This window comes from Ostrea edulis, chromosome 4, assembly GCF_947568905.1.
Source record: "Ostrea edulis chromosome 4, xbOstEdul1.1, whole genome shotgun sequence".
Taxonomy (NCBI): domain Eukaryota; kingdom Metazoa; phylum Mollusca; class Bivalvia; order Ostreida; family Ostreidae; genus Ostrea; species Ostrea edulis.
The window spans coordinates 21,718,915-21,736,924 of NC_079167.1; the positions used below are offsets into that span (position 1 = coordinate 21,718,915).

Below are 18,010 nucleotides of genomic sequence, written 5' to 3' on the forward strand. Positions count from 1 at the left end.
TTGGATTATACATTTTTTTTTCAAATTCTAATTTTTCTTGGAACAAATTAATTGAATTTGTCCATATTATATATATTATGTGATGATTGACAACACCTGTGTTAATGAAGGAGAAATTAGATTGACAAAGCTTTTCTGTGACATAGATCCCAAGCAGTGTGTGTTCTTAGTCTGACATCACAAGACAGAATTCAACTGGGTTGATGAACATGACAAATGACAACAGGGGACAAATGGCTGTAAGTACACAAGGACAGTCTCTGTCATGTTCTGTGTAATCTACGACTTTCCAAGATTTTAATTACTGAAGATTCTGCATATCTTATCAGCTCCACTCCACTCGTTAAGCAATGACATGACCAGTGCTTCTACTCTCAATGGAATCGCTGACATTTCCTTAAACAGACTCTCGCCTTGATAAAACTGGTTCTTGTTTTTTCATTAGAATCATTGACATTTGTTTAACTGTATCCTTGGGAGGTACTGACTTGTGTATCAAAATGTTTTGTCATCTTCTGAAGAGTTTAATGAGATAAGGTAGAAAATGTGAATTTGTAGTGACCATGCACCTCCAACTCATATTATCTGTATACAAGAGTTGCATCATTAATTGACCTAAGCCTAAAGCCAAATGACCCATGTCTGTCTGTCTGACTTATGTTTGTAGAGCTATCTTTGATATAATTTGACTCCTAAAAAATGAGAATGTTTTTTGAGATTTGAATTGTTATGCTGCATACATTTAATGATGTTGTACAACTTTAAGAAGAAGGCTACAATTTGTCAGCTACATACATTTATGTTGTACTAAGAAGAATGCTACAGTTTGTTAGCTACATACATTTATGTTGTACTAAGAAGAAGGCTACAGTTTGTTAGCTACATACATTTATGTTGTACTAAGAAGAAGTCTACAGTTTGTTAGCTACATACATTTATGTTGTACTAAGAAGGCTACAGTTTGTTAGCTACATACATTTATGTTGTACTAAGAAGAAGGCTACAGTTTGTTAGCTACATACATTTAATGATGTTGTACAACTTTAAGAAGAAGGCTACAATTTGTCAGCTACATACATTTATGTTGTACTAAGAAGAATGCTACAGTTTGTCAGCTACATACATTTATGTTGTACTAAGAAGAAAGCTACAGTTTGTTAGCTACATAAATTTATGTTGTACAAAGAAGAAGCTACAGTTTGTCAGCTACTGTTTGTCAAAATAATGAAGGATTAACAGTAGAGGCATACATGTACATGTAATTGTAGCATGGAGTTTAACAGTTTTTAAAAATCTCAAGAAGAACAAGACTACGATTTGTCAGATTAGTGTCATGCATTCTTATAACGTGGAGTTTCCAAAGGAATTTGCCCTGTAGCGCACACTACTACAATATGTCAAAAGAATTTAATTTCGCTTGTAAAATGCAATTTGGTTGTTCATTTGACAGTATCATAATTTTTTATATCAGATAAATTGGGTTGACATTAGTTTGTGTTATATGATGCCCCAGGTTGTGTAGTCTGTCACATCTAGAACTTTGTAACAGAAAGGAGTTGGGCTTTGATATTTAGAATGAGCCTTCCTTGTGTAAGGGGCTGTTAATATCTACAAAGATTACTTATGCCCTTGCAGATGACACATATCTACTATAGAACAGTAGACGTAATTTAGGTTAGAATTTGAGTAATAGTATTGTGTTTGCTGTTGTTTGTGTTTGAGCCACTCGGGGTACTTCAGTGAGCAGTAAGATCCAAGGACATCTTGTATTCAAAATAGCAAGGTTGTTCATGTGTTAAATTCACAACACTTTGACAATAAAAGAATTTTACGTCATAGTTTGTAGAAAGACAATGATATTTTATTTACACCCCTCCTAAAATTAAATTTTTTCTAATGATTTATCTTTTCTATGTATTTTTAAACTGACATGTAAAGATTGCATGTACATTGTACACTTTTATTTGTGAATTATAAACAATAGAATATATATAGAGTGTGATTTGTTCTTCAACCTGATTATATGGGTAATTTGATCAACATGCATTTTTTTTTTTTTGTAAACAATCTGTATATATCATAATATATGTTCAATATATGCATACCAAGGATCATGTAGGAATACAGACAAGTTTTTTATATGTGACACACACACACAGAGAGAGGAAGAGAAAGAGAGAGAGAGTTAAGTAAAGATCAGGCACCATCTGTTCCACTGGGTATCAAATTTTTTGCTATCACCATTTTTGTAAAATAGGAATTTTTGTGTTTCATAAAAGAGTTTTAAGTAGGATATTGCAAAACGAATGTTCAATGATTTCTCAGTACATCTTGCTGTATAAATATAGTATTTCAACCAAAGGATAAGAGTATTTTTCATACAAAACTTTTTACCAGGAGTACCTAAAATAAAATATTTTTTGGTAAAAACTATATGAAAGTTTGTTTTATCCTCTATGTAAAGTTGAAACTCATCTAGGAATGCTTGAACACAATCACATTCCCACAGTATATGTTCTATTGTCTCTTCCTCTCTGTGACAAAACGTACACATTTTACAATTTACTTTTTTAATTTTGAATAGAAACGAATTTGTTGCTAAAATCCTGTTATTTATTCTGTATTGAAACCATTGGAGTTTACAGTTTTTAGTTATTTTAAAAGGTAGTATATTGAAAATTTTCCATTCTCTGTTATCAATATCCAAAAGCTGACTCCATTTTATTGTACCTGCAGTCACTGAAGAGTTTTGTTTAAAAATTCATAAAAAAACTTTGACTTTTTACACTTCAGTACATCTACTTTTAAAGACATTAAAAAATAAATTTTGGGTAGATGTATTCAAGGCCTGGATCGAATTACAAAACAGTTGTACTGAGTCTAATGTTACTGCAGATTCACCTTTGTTTTACAACCCTATGATCCATATTAGCAAGAAAATGTATTTTAATAAACATTTATTCGACAATAATATCAGACACATTAATGATATTATTGAGGAGGACGGTACTTTTTTTAGCTATGAAACTTTTATTGCTACTTATCCAAATGTAAAAATTAACTTCTTGGAATATGCAAGTATTATTCATGCTATAAAAACTTGGATTAAGCAGTCAGGTACAGACACTAACTTTAAAAGATTACCAAATCCTTTTATTAGAAAAAACATTTACGATCAACATGCATTTATCAAATTTTGTTTTTCTTTGGGGGGGGGGGGGGGGGGGGGGTCTTGTCTTGATGAAAATATGTGAATTCAGTTTTTTGTCAGACATTGAACTTTTCAACTTGTCCCTTAATTATTATCTTATTTACATTCCAAGTGTCATGCATCAGTGAAGAAAGAAACATATTGACAATGTGGATATATTGTTATCAATAGGCATCAATGGTCGTCAGAAGAGCTACAGGTGTAGCTGTACTTTTCCTTTAATTATGAATTCTGTCAAATATGTAGGGAAAATCTTTAAATATGGGCCAAGGTGAGCAATGCGACCCATGGGACTCATGTATGAATATATATATATTGTATTTTAGTTACTTTGAAACCTTCTTAAAGAGGTTTGCACCTCACATTTGGAGTAATGTCAATATTTTGGGAAGTGTATTTTTGATTTCTACATTGAAGGAGAATTAGGAAATTAAAAAGAAAAACTGGGGTCGCAACACTTGTTATTGAGCTAAAGTGTTCTAAACATGACCTTTTTGCACTTAAAATTTATTCAATTAAACTTGATTTTTCTGGTAAGTGTCAACACAACATAAGCAACACAAATCAATCATTACATAAAATAGATACATAATCATGTCCTGTAACACTACAGATGAAAAAAGAAATTAATACTAGTAAAGGAAATAAATAATGACCTTTTTGCATTTGAGATATGAAAAACTTCATGCTATCAAAATTGAGAGTTTAAAAGGACATATTAGGAGTAATGTCAATTTCTAAAATTTTACATAATTTTCAAGGTCTGGTCTTCCAATTTAAAATGCAACTTAAAAAAGTGGGGGTTGGAGATCAAATTTTTGAATTATTGGCGAAAATACTGAATTTTTATACAAAATTTCGAATAAATTAATTAAAACTTTTTTAAGAATCGGTGTACTGTTTGAAAAAATATATCAACCAAGTTAATAAATTACAACATTTGAACTAGTTCCAAGTCTCATCTACCTGTATCTTAAATTATAAAACTGAAATACACGTATAGGGGTATAAAAATAGACGATACATTGGATGAAACAGAAACTGTAATATCATGCAGAATTAGAACTTTTTGATTTGTGAATCCTTCCGCCACAAAAAATATAGTCCCTGTCAAACCCTTTCAAAATTTGAATTGACACAAAAAATTTCAACTGGATAGGGTTCAGCAATAGATGTGTAATATATTTGCATCAATGGGATCAAAACTCCCTACATATAGTATCCATGGTGTTGTAAGTCCTGTAAATTAGACTGCAGTCCCTAACCATCTCGATCACTGAACGCTAATTTAAGTGATCAAATTTGAATGTTTGCAAGAAATTGAAATATTAGTCCTGCTTCAATGAAAAGATAACTCTTGCAAAGAGTGATAACTCGGGGTTTATGCAAATCTTGAATGCATTAAATTTTGGTCATGAATAATTACAAATTTTGGAACACAGTTTGTTTTGAAATACAACCGATTCTATTATAGTAATTGAGGTATATCTATTCAAATGTGGTGGCCACCATATTGAACTGTTTCGATCCATAAACTTGTCACAAGTCTATAAATATTGCCAGGCAGGACAGAAACATGGAATTTAGTAGTTTTATCTTTAAATTGTTTACTACAATGCAGTAAAAATATTTACATAAACTATATGAATGTGACCTATGCAGTCATTATGTCCACATCTCAGGTACGTTTATGTTGCTAGCATATTCAAGAGAAAGCATTTTTTGTACACTTCAAGAGTCACCAAAATCTGATGTTTACAATAATTGTTAAAAATGGTAATCATATGCCTCTGCCAATAATTTGCATAAATATTTTTCATACTAAGTTTTTAATCACAAGTAAACGAAAACAGTTGATCAATGACATGACATGTGAGGAAAATTAATTCACTGTTATTACACAGGGCACTCACCAGATATTTTTATAGACAATATTAATTGCATGATGGTCGATTTATTCGTGTATGGTGGTCGATTCATTTAGACATTATAAGCCCTGACAGTCAATTCTTGTCCATGCAGGGCTCTATGTTTACTGCAAGGTTATAAAGACACCATGTATTGTAATCGGTTTTCTGCCTTCAGCTAGAGTATAAGATTATAAAGACACCATTATAACCGGTTTTCTGCCTTCAGAGTATAAGATTATAGAGATGCCATTATAACCGGTTTTCTGCCTTCAGAGTATAAGATTATAGAGATGCCATTATAACCGGTTTTCTGCCTTCAGAGTATAAGATTATAAAGACACCATTATAACCGGTTTTCTGCCTTCAGAGTATAAGATTATACAGATGCCATTATAACCGGTTTTCTGCCTTCAGAGTATAAGATTATAGAGACGCCATTATAATCGGTTTTCTGCCTTTAGAGTATAAGATTATAGAGACGCCATTGTGATCGGTTTTCTGCCTTCAGAGTATGATATTATAGAGACGCCATTATAACCGGTTTTCTGCCTTCAGAGTATGAATTATAATGACACCATCATAACCGGTATTCCAATGACATTCAGTAGGTGTGGTTTCTATTGCAGTTACTGTGATCTGCTCCAGTTCGAAGGCGAGCCCAGGAAAAAGTCACTTCAGCAGTTAACCATACAACTGTGTCACAGATATCCCAGGGTAAGTTGTAATATCTCAATTGATATCTGTCAATCTAGATATCTGACATCTGATCATTCTTTTCAATTGAAATGCATAGCTGAGTAGCTCAGTAAGTTAGCATGTCGACTGCTGAACTGTAGATCACAGGTTTGAGTCCAGCAGGGGATTTGAATTTTTCAGATTACTTTCTTCTAAAACTGCATTTTTTTTTACTAAATAAAGTGAATTTGAAAGTTTTCAATTTCAAAATATTGTTGTACATATCCTCCACTCTTCATCCACATCAAATTTCTCTGGTGTAGCATACCTCCTTAAATGTAGTGTTCTGACTGAGGTGTCAAAGATACCCCAAGATAGGTTGTGATATTTCCTGCAATATCTGCCAAAAATATCACATTGTAAACTGTTATATCATTAGTGATATCTGCCATTCAATATAATTGTTCAATATAACTGTCCATAGATATGTGATGTATCTTAAGTGATATCTGCCACTCAGGTTTGTCAATGTATCCCTTGGTAGATTACAATATGTCAAAAATGAAGTAGTTGATGTTCAACTTATTCTAACATATCAACTACAAATATGAGGGTAGGTTTTACATATATTTTAGATGTTGATATCAGTTACACTCGTTATAACACCTTGTTATATTAAAACAAGACAAGAAGAAAAAGATTTGCCTTAGTTTTCCATAGTCTGTAAATTTTACATGACAAAGAAAATCCACACTACAAAGGTTGTTCATCAGATTTAGAATTACTGTGGGGCCGTGATAATCCAGATGTCATTAATCTGGAAATTTCACCCTCAGTGGGAACAGAATTTTACACGTCATCTTGTATTGCTTAATCCAGAAATTCACATTCAGGATCCAGCAGTCAGGTATAACTATGAAAAGTCAAAGAGCATTGACATCTGGCCGGTAATTATTTAGAATGTCAGACTTCATCAATTTTAGCGTAAAAAAACGCAAGCCATGCAATGCTGTCTGATTGAAATGATATACCTGTGTCCTATCAACACCTCCCTAATTAGGTGGTTACTTTACCTTTCATCACAGGTTAAACAGCACATCCTGATTGAGACATTGTACTGCCAATTTTTGCACATGGTATTTTCAATGCTTGTAGTGTAAATTGTCAAGTTTGCAACATATTATTCAATCATCTTGATCTACAAGTTATTGGTAGATTGAACATCATGCTGTACGAATATATTTTATTGAACTGCTACACATATCAGATATACTCAATCGTGAGTTAATATTGGCTTGTTCAGATCAAGAGTGTATAAAGGAGGGCTATTGTAGAATAGTTGTGAAAATGCTTATTCTGTTTTTTATCTGTTGATTGAAGAAATATATATATGTATAGTAGTAAGTTTTGTCGTGGAGGTGTTGGGGAGTTAGGAAGGTTGATAAGATATTTTTATATATAACATGTCACGCATTGTACTTATAAACTCTGGTTACAAGCGAGAAAATAACTGTTTTTAATAAGTATCCATGGTAATTCATATTTGTGCAAGCACCTGTAATAGTGATGTTGCTTGGAGTTCTGTTCAGTTATCAATGGATCAAAATAATAAGTGAAAATGGCCAGATCAAAGCGGGAGTTATTTGTAATAACAAGCTTGGGTGGTTTTGTCCCCCAGATACGTACTGGCTCAGATAATTATAGAATATGAAATATAATTATTTATTTTTAAATTACATGCAGTCTTGCTTGTTTGCTTTTAGTACATGTGGTGTATAGATTTGTACATATGAATTTTTTTTTAATTTTTATAAATTACAAATTTTATTGACAAAACATAGTAGGATTGGACACAAGTTCTAAAAATTAGATTGCCTAATACTTTGTACAATTAAATATCTACAATTACATTTCCATTTCAATTTTAGTGCTTTGAAATGCATGTAAATGTTAATATTCAAGAAATCAAATTGTTAATGTTTATTTCTTATTGCACATCAACAAAGTAAGCATAATTTGATTACTTAAATGAAGATATAACTTTTGTTTCAGTTATCTGGACATTTCATTTATCCGGATGATTTTGCTATAAACCAAAGTGTTCGGATTAACAGGGCTGTACCATCTCACTTTTTCTAGAAGCTGTGAATCCAATTGTATGAAAGATTAATGAAGCTTATTTATTTGAAATGGATGGAAAAGGAAAGCTGCAATTATTTTTTTGTTCATTGATATTTACAGAAATCAATTGATGATGCATACCAACTAAAAAAACAATCTGGAGAAAAAGAGAAGGGAGAATCATCATTCATACAATGTAGTGATAGAGTTGTACTAAGGTCTGACAGTTGTAATCCCACTCTTTTTTTTAAAGGTCAGACACTTACAATCCCAATTTTTTAAAAATAGATTAGACAGTTAAAATCCAATACTTTTTTTTTTTTTTTTTTAGGTTAGACAGTTATAATCCCACTTTTTATGAAGGCAGACAATTGTAATACCATTCTCTTTTATGATATACATTATGTAGGTCAGAGAGTTGTAATCTACCTCTAATGAACAAAAAACTGAGAATATTCAATCAGGTTGTTTACCCCCCAATATGAAAGTCTTAAGAAAATCTTGCAAAGTATCTTTTGGTTCTCTTTGATGATAATAGCTGGTTCTCTTTGATGATGTAACTGGTTCTCTTTGATGATGTAACTTTGATGATGTACCTGGTTCTCTATGATGAAGTAACTGGTTCTCTTTGATGATGCAACTGTTCCTCTTTGATGATGTAACTTTGATGGTGTAGCTGGTTCTCTATGATGAAGTAACTCATTCTTTTTGATGATGTAACTGGTTTTCTTCGGTTATGCAGGTGCGGAAGGCCACTGCTAATAAGTTGTACGAGGCCCTGGTGACGTATGATGAAATCGTCCCTGAGGAGAGTTTAGATGAGATCACCACCATCCTCAGTGAATTCACATGGTGAGTGTCATGGGCAGCTAATGAGGCAGATGACAACCTCTCACCCCAATAAATATTTGTTTCAAGAATGCAATCACACAAAGATTTTACAAGGAGTTTTTGATGTTCCTTGAATATCAAATTTCTTAACTTTACACAGTTGGAATTTTTTTTTTACTTTATTAACTTTGGATTTATCAAGCTAAACATCTTCAGGTGAATCAAGCCTACTTTCTCATTATTTCTATTATTTTGGATTTATTATTGTGGGTTTTGTTGATTGCTATGGTGTATACATGCCCTCAAACTCTTCATAAGCAATCTGATGGTACATATTTTTATTTGATAGGGATGAAGAAGTTGAAATAGATAAAATTCGACAAATCAGAAACAATTTGTGTGACTTAATGAAAATTCCTCGCCCATTGCTGAAAAAGGTAAGAGTTTTATGTTAGATTATGAATGATTTCATGAATGTTCAATTCAATAAGATTTCAGTTGTGCCTTTCTCCTCTTGCAAGAACTCTTTGTTTGTTGTTTTGTGCAATGTCTCTAATCTTATAGAGATATATATATGCCTAAAGAACAAGGTACGATTGTATACATAAAAAGGCCCAAAAATTGTCTCTCCATAAACTGTTTCTGGAATTAACCTTAATCAGCGTTTTAAGAAAGTAAAATATGTGCCAGGTATACTATGTCAACAAAATCAGAATGATATTCCTAATTGGATAGCATTATGACATCATGAATAAGACATTTCCCACCTTTTTTTCAAAATAAGCCTGAAAACTGTCAAATGTCATACAGATTATTGCTCAGGAAAAGATGTGCGCATTTGTTGAGCAAAATGAAAGTGATATATATTATGTATTATTTTAATATAAAAAACATACTTGAATATGAATTTGCTCGACGCATGTGCTGTATGTTTTCTGAAAGGAAAACCACATGAATTTGTGGATATTTTCATTGAAAATGGCATTTTTACAATTTTATGCCAACTTCTAGCTCTCGTCATATGACACAAATCATTTTGCTGATCAAACTGAGCTGATTTTGGGTTTGCTAATCTATTCATTATTTGAATGCCAGGGTTTGAGCTCCAAGTGAAATCATCGATATTTTGGGCCATATGACTTTAGAAACTGTACCCACTTCTTTGAATTGCATGACTAACATTTGCTCAATATTGCATGCTGAGCTGAAATTTTTCTTTTGTTATTTAAAAGTTCAAGATCAAAGATAAATCAAACAACAAAAGTACATTCCAGGAAAAAGTCTCTGTATTAGTCTTTCAACAGATCTGTAAATCAAGAAGCGAGATTGTGTTTGATATCAGGATATGGCAGCAGAAGTTCCCCAACACGGCCAACAGACAATCTGAATTGGCCTGTTTGGAGAATTAAAATTTATTATCTAGCTCTAATCCAACCAAAACTTTATTTTCTGATTTCATAATGAATTAGTATAGTATTATCTTGGTTAAAAATTCTAATTTATAATTGGATTTTGCACACAATTTTTCTAACCCCCTTCCCCCTGGAGATAGAGAGATCGATCAACATTTAAAGAAAATTTTTATATATAAGGTGTATCAGAGAGTATATGTTGTAGTGTAATTACATGTATATGCTGTTCTAGCTATGTATAACTTATAGCAGCTAGAGTTATTCTGCCGTTATGTTTACATAGCCATGTTAGGATGTCTGTCAATTTGAACTCATTGGTTTCCACATTCGTGTGTTTCAATCATGTCACTCTATAATTACAAATAGCTCTGTCTATGTTAACTCTTTTAACACAAATATTTTTCTGTTAAATATTTCGGATATTAAAATTCCAGATTGATTTTAAAAAATATTTTTGTATGGTTTGAATTTGTATTGAATTTATATGGCTCTCAAAATGACACTTGAATTTTACTTCAAAACTCAAGAACCTTTTCACATCTAGAGGAGTTATTTTTTCTTTATTTTATATTAATTGTTTTTAAGATAACATAAAGACCGAAAACAGAAGCAATGGAAATATGAAAATGTACAGGGTTTGAATTGACAGTTATCTAACATGGCTTCATAGAGAGGGGCACTTTATTGAAGCTGTGAGTTTTCAGCTTGAATAGGCTTTTATAGGTATATGAAGATATGTCTGGACACAAGTATAGTGGGAAAATATGTTTTGAAAATGTTATACTAAAGCTACAGAGCTATAATACCTGGATCTTACACAGAAAAAAGTTGCACTGTAAATCCTTGGTTTTTATGGGGTTGGACCTATAGGCTATAGCTCTCGGGTATGGAAGGTGAAGATAACGAACAGTGATCAATCTCATAACTCCTTTAAACAATACCAAATAGAAAGCTGAACAAACAGGGACCCCTGGATATACCAGAGGTGGGATCATGTGCCTAGGAGGAGTAATCATTCCCTATCGACTGGTCACACCCGCCGTGAGCCCTGTAACTTGATCAGGTACATGGAGTTATATAACCTCTTTTCCCAAGAGGAATAGTTCTGCAGCTACTGAAGGATTAACGTTCTGAAATAATTTGAAAGACAATCTATTTTTAGCAGCAGTGAACATTTTGTTCATGGAACGCAAGTTCGGTATATAGAATTGTACAGTCTTATGGACACTGGAGAAAAACTTTTAGTGAGGTATCATTTAAAAATGATTCGAGATTAATTTACCTGTTTAGCTCACCTGAGTCAAAGGCTCAAGAGAGCTTTTCTGATCAAAATTTGTCCTTTGTCGTTGTTGGCGTTGTTGTAAACTTTTCACAATTTCATCTTCTTCTCCAGAACCACTGGGTCAATTTCAACCAAACTTGGCCAATAGCATCCTTGGGTGAAGGGCTTTCAAGTTTGTTGAAATGAAGGGCCATGCCCCCTTCAAAGGGGAGATAATGACAAAGGGGATCAAAGTTTTACATAGAAATATTTAGGGAAAATCTTTAAAAATCTTCTTCTCAAGAAGCAATGGGCCAGAAGAGCTGAAATTTACATGAAAGCTTCCTGACATAGTGTAGATTCAAGTTTGTCCAAATCATGGCCCTTGGGGGTAGGATGGGGCCACAATAGGGGATCAAAGTTTTACATACAAATATATAGGGAAAATCTTTAAAAATCTTCTTCTCAAGAACCACTGCGCCAGAAGAGCTGAGATTCCTGACATAGTGCAGATTCAAGTTTGTTCAGATCATGGCCTCCAGGGATAGATTGGGGCCACAATAGGGGATCAAAATTTTGAATAGAAATATATAGAGAAAATCATTAAAAATCTTTTTCCCAACAACCATTGGGCCAAAGACATTGACATTTGCATGAAAGCTTTCTGACATAGTGCAGATTCAAGTTTGTAAAAATCATGGCCTCCAGGGGTAGGTTGGGGCCACAATAGGGACTAAGGTTTTACATGCAAATATATATGGAAAGTTTTCAGATAAGGGCCAAGGTGAGCGATGTGGCCCATGGGCCTCTTGTTTTATCTACTAACAGCAGAGTGTTGCCAAATTTGCTATAAAGGAATTAAAACAATTACAGAAAAGAATACAAACTAGAAACCACACTTCCACTTTGCTCCTTTAAATATCATGCTAAAATATGGACATTAAGTCTGTATATGAGATCAAATTCCGAACCATATAGTTGACTACATTTTTACAAAATCTCACTGACATCAGACTACTATTTTAATAGACGTAACATTTTGAAATAAGTAGGGTTGTGTGATTACTATCATTTTATTTTTCAGTCTTAATATAATAAGATAAAGACTATATATACTAAAATTAGTATTTTAAATGATTTAACAAATTAATGTTCCTTTTTAGCAGAAGTGGTCACAATGAAAAAAAAACGATACAGAATTTGTATAGAGTTTAGAATTCCTTAAAATCCGGGCAGAAAATTTAGGAAGAGTGGAATTTTGAAGAAAAAGTGTTTGCACATTTATTACAGATGAGCGGACCTACCATTGTATCTGTCGTCAAGTAGTAACATCTGTTTTCAAAGAATACACACCATAGTTTGTAATGTTTTAATGATAACAGGGGCCTCTTAGGTTTGGCTGAGAAGGTAAAATAGTAAGGCTGTTAACCATTGTTTAACAAGTCAGTTTAAGAAAAGGTACACGGTTTTTGTTTTCAAATCAGAATTTACACCATAGTGCATATAGACTGCCTACTGCTAGCCCCGATCAGTCATCCGCATTACCGAATTTTGCATGAAATTTAGATTAATCAAAGTCGTCTGCCATTCCATGTTCTGGTTCTGCAAAATAATTATGCATTAAATAGTTTTCTGCAGAAACAAGGCAGTTTTATAATGAGGAATGGCTGTGAGAAACGAAGAAAAAAGAAAAACAAACAGGTGATATTAAAATCTGAGGAGTCGAGAAGACTTGTATTAGACGCGGGGGGCAGGATTGCACTGGGGGACCCGAGAATGAGATGGCATTCAGCTGGAAACTTAGCAGCTAAAAACCGGCTTGTGAAAACACATTATAACTGCTTAAATGAGGCCATTCACAGGCACACAAAATTTACTCTTCATTGATGAAAGAAACACACTTCATAAGTTGTGCAGTGTTAAGCTGTTTATTGAAAAGGTATTGCTATATGCAGATTTTCTTGCAAACAACTTAATGTCAACAACGACTCCCCGTTCTTGTAGTGCGCACCTGTCGCCGTTTTAACGGTAGGCTGAATGTACACGTATTCCTACGATTAATAAAAAGTAAAACCTTGACAGTATTGTTGTTTTCATATTTAACCACATCTTTGCAACACGGGGGGCAATATTTAATTCATAAAGCAATCGGAATCTTATATTTTTTGAGGAGTTGGTTTAAGATCTAATTTGAAAATCAAAGGATACAATTACGTTTCTCGAAGTAAATTTCAAGTAGGAAAATCTACATTATTTAAAAAAAAATGTTTCCGAGACACACTTAAACAGACGACAATGGTATTCATATGTTCTAATCCCGGTTGACGTAGTTTGTCTGTCGTTGACATTTTTAAAACAAATTGCCACGTCTAGTTGAAGGATAAAATTTGGTATTGCGTGAAAGATTGTACACATATATCGCAGACGATAAGATGCACCCAGTACCAGTAGTAAATATTGGCTGTAAATTATATATGGAGAATATTTATATGAATTTTATATCTGGCGTTTATTTCTATTTCTGTTTATTTTATAGAACAAACAGACATGCACTATGTAAATCTGTCGAAAACTGCTTCACTCTTTATATATATAAGCTTCAACGAATATTTTAATGGCAATAAGGCTATGTGAGAAACACGGCACTTTACCGTCCCATTAATTTAGATCTGCGAGTTTCCACTCAAAAGAAACTTTAAATGTTCAGCGATAACGGATGTAATGCGGAAGGTAATTAAAACACATCTAAAGCATTTGAATATATCTGTAATTTCTTATCGTATAAGATTTCGCGTTACTGAGGGTTCTCGTGGCGTCACTGGCCACGTGACGTGTGCTTGCATTAGCATAGTTTGTCGTAACAACTGCACACAAATGTTCCCACTTGAGTTTTTTCTTGTGTGCTAAGCTGCATGCTTTTGATGCACAAAGTTTCTGAAGCATCTTCCGTGAGATTCCTTGGCGTAGTGGTTCCCTGAAAAACACGACACCAAGTAGGGGTACCTGCAAACTGCGAAACGAAATCGATTCCATATGAGTCCAATCGAAACGTAACGAAATTTACCGAAGTAAATCAAAATGAAACAAAATTAGAACGAAACGGTATACATGTAAATTGTAACTATGCAATTAAAACCGAATTCATGAACTTTTTATGGTGTTAGACCATATCTCCGGTTGTTGGTCCGAAAGCTTCCGGAAACAGCTTTTTAAAGGGAAATGGTCCATTCTGTATTTTTTCCAAAGTTAATAAAATTTATCACAGCCCCCATGAGCTGCGATATTTTTAGTGGGTCTAGTTTAGATTTTAGTGAACCAAAATAAATGAATTTGCAGCTATATTGTAAGAAATAGATTTAAAGAGTCCCTCTACCAATGGCGAATGGAAATGTTATTGTAAACGTATTATGAATTATTAACCAGAAACTTGTGATTGATTGAAGATCGATAAAGGTGTTGAGTCAAAATATATTAGAGGGAGAGAGAAAGAGTTATGTAAAACTTCAGTATGCATATTTAATTGTAGATCATTGTATCTGAGCTTTCGTCTGTGATTTGTAGTTAAGGAATTAAACACTGCATATGTAAAGTTTAGATTGACATACGTCACCTTCTAATGGACTACAACGAAAGGGCATCTCAGTGATGCCCTCGCGAGAGAATGCTAAAAAGGTTGAGGCTGACAGTAGTGTGGTTTGTTCAGATGATTAAAGGCTTTGTTTTTTTGTTTATTCGTTTCACATGATTCCATTTTTCCTTATCGTTTTGATTTATTTAGTTTTGTTCTAAAGTTTCGCTGCGGTAAATTTTGTTGGGTTTCATTTCGATTTCTTATATATTTTATACAGGTACCCCACCGAGCAGTTGACGGGAAAAAAATATAATAAGATAAATAGTTAACACTTGTATACAGAAATGTCAAGTAATATGTCTTTTTTAGAATTAATTACACATTGTCTTCCTTTTGAATCATAAATGCAAAAAATGTCAGTAATTTACATATATATATATATATATATATATATATACTCTTTTTATATATACACTCTTTTTGTAAAACTTGTTACACTCTGAAGAGCCGAACTACACGGCGAAAGCGCTAAGTGTAATTAATTAAATGTGGATCATGTGTACTTAGTCATCGTTGGATATATTATATATATACATATGTAAAAATATATATATATATATATATATATATATATATATATATATATATGCTGCCCGTTTAAGCTTTAGTTTTCTTTCCTTCAGTTATTTTCTACTACTTTTTTTTTTCACTATATAATCAAGAGAAATTTTCAATTTCAAAATATTTTTGTCCATATCCACCACTTTCCATTATTAACATTTTTCTCAGGTGCGATATCTATCCTTAATTGCTTTGCACGGAAATATTCAAGGAACCACTTTGCGACAGAAGAATTCTTATTTGTAGGAACCAAAGAAAAATCTACTATTCCATCTGTCACACCGTGACAGCTAAGGTTCAGTGGTGCGTGCTGTCAAATTTATTTTGCATATTGGTGAATAGTTGTATTCCGAATTTAGTGAATTGTCTTAAACGCGTCTATTAGGAATTTACGTGCCAGATGATGATAAATCTAGGATTCTTGCTGGCTTTTCGGGTATACTTACACCGAAATCCACTCCATTTCTTTCAATGTACACTATGTAGAACAATTGTGAAATCATTTTAGATATACTAATTCTGCATTACAGGTAACCAATCGATAAAGAATTAATCTGGCTTGGTGTAATTTTCTGTGTAATTTTCAGGTGGGGACTCAAAAATGAACATCAGACAAATTCCGAGATATCTGATCGAGATATTTGATCTTCCCGGACGTAGGAGACTAGATGTGAAATCGGCCTGACGAGGACTACGGATACCCAACGCCTTCGTCATCCTTCGCTAATGAACGCTAACGACTCTTATTCGTTTTACTGTTTCTGTCTGTCGCTTAAATTGCGTAATTAAGATTAATGCTGGCATTGTATATCACTAAATGTTGGATTTTCTGTATTTACGAAGTAAAAAATAGAATTGAGGCCGATGACATTAGCTTCTTGTATCGTAGAATAGGAATCCCAGTGTGTGTTGTTAATTTCGTTATTAATGTCGGAGTATCAGCGTTTGGAGATGGTGAAATGGATTAAAGTTTTTTAGTTGAAGTCCCTGTACGGTCAGAACGGGGCCCCAAAATACGCATTACATGTAATTCTCTCACCAACAGATTGAGTGTTGGGATTGACAGATTCGACACTCCGACTGACGACAACCGGCAGTCACGCCATCGCGAAAATAGTCTTAAAACTTTTACACTGTTTAATGTAGTTTTAATACTTCTTCTTTTACTTGCCATCACGACATCGCAAACCAGATTGGGATTTATTGAACAACAAGAACACAGAATGAATGGAGCTGGTTATACAAGATTCACGAATCATGGGTTTCTTTATTGTTATATCAGTATTGATATATTATTATAATGTGTTTCGTCAAGGATGAGAAACTTGCAAGAAAACATTAGTGGTGAACTAGTATCATAAAATGACTACCAGTTTCAATTCTCTTGTTATCAATACCAAGTCCAGCGAATCTCAGTACTTAGGGTGCAATATTAGAGTTGTAGTTTTCCTCGTCTTTTATTGTTTTCAAAATAGAATTTCTTAAGGTTGATCGATCCTCATGTGATGTCATAGGTTTTTGCCAAAATCTTAATAAATTAAACTTTGCGCATGATAGAAATATATCTTTCTGAGGAATTTTATTCACTAGATATAATAAAAAAAATTTGGTAAACTATTAATACTGAAAAAGTTTATATTTTTCATAGATAATCAATTATTTATGATTAAAATAATTTTGTCAAGGGCAATAACTCCTATGCTGGAATTTCCTCTACTTGATGTCTATTATATATTGGTTTACCTAGTATCCACAATTAATCTATACATATTTATGAATTATCAGTTTTTTGAAACTGTTGATATTTAAATTTTGTCATTTCAACAAGTTTTTATCTATTTTTATTATTCTGTTTAATGAAAATGTGTGATTTTCTGATGTTGATGTATACTTCTGTTTTTGTATGTCTGACATCTTTAAAAAGGTGGCAACATATATATTTTCTTTGGTTATTAATTATATTGAGTGGAAATTAATACAGTTTTTCCACTTTTAACCATTAATATTGATAAGTCACATGAGGATGGAGCTACCTTAAATTCCAGTACATCACCCTAAGTTATTTACACATGAAATGTACAGGACTTGTTAATGTATGTAGTTTCTTTCTCTCCCTTAAGTTCCCCCTCATTTTGAATTTCTTCTGTTGTTAAAAAAAATTTTAAATGATGCAGTAGCATTTTTTAGATATAATTTTCACATTGATAGATGATGTATATTTTGTTTGATGAAATCATTAATAAGAATGTTGAGTGTTCTTTCCATTTTGGGAATTAAGGCTTTTTATTTCTACATTCAGAAACATGATTATATAGCCAAGAATATGTTTAGAGCAATTTTAATTGCATCACAATTGAATGTCTTCACTAAAATACAAACGTCTATTTCTTGGAAACA

General features: G+C 32.8%; 1 protein-coding gene across 1 annotated transcript in view; it reads left to right on the forward strand.

Annotated features, from left to right (window-relative positions):
- The window catches only part of LOC125669970 (tubulin-specific chaperone D-like), a 69,513-nt gene extending 53,040 nt beyond the window's left edge, over window positions 1–16,473 (forward strand). Inside the window, exons 33-36 of the mRNA XM_048904853.2 lie at window positions 5,748–5,835; window positions 8,660–8,769; window positions 9,098–9,185; window positions 16,201–16,473. Coding sequence (XP_048760810.2) covers window positions 5,748–5,835; window positions 8,660–8,769; window positions 9,098–9,185; window positions 16,201–16,218 — 304 coding nt within the window. The 3' untranslated portion in view covers window positions 16,219–16,473. The remainder of the gene's footprint in view (window positions 1–5,747; window positions 5,836–8,659; window positions 8,770–9,097; window positions 9,186–16,200) is intronic.
- The last annotated feature ends 1,537 nt before the right edge of the window (window positions 16,474–18,010 follow it).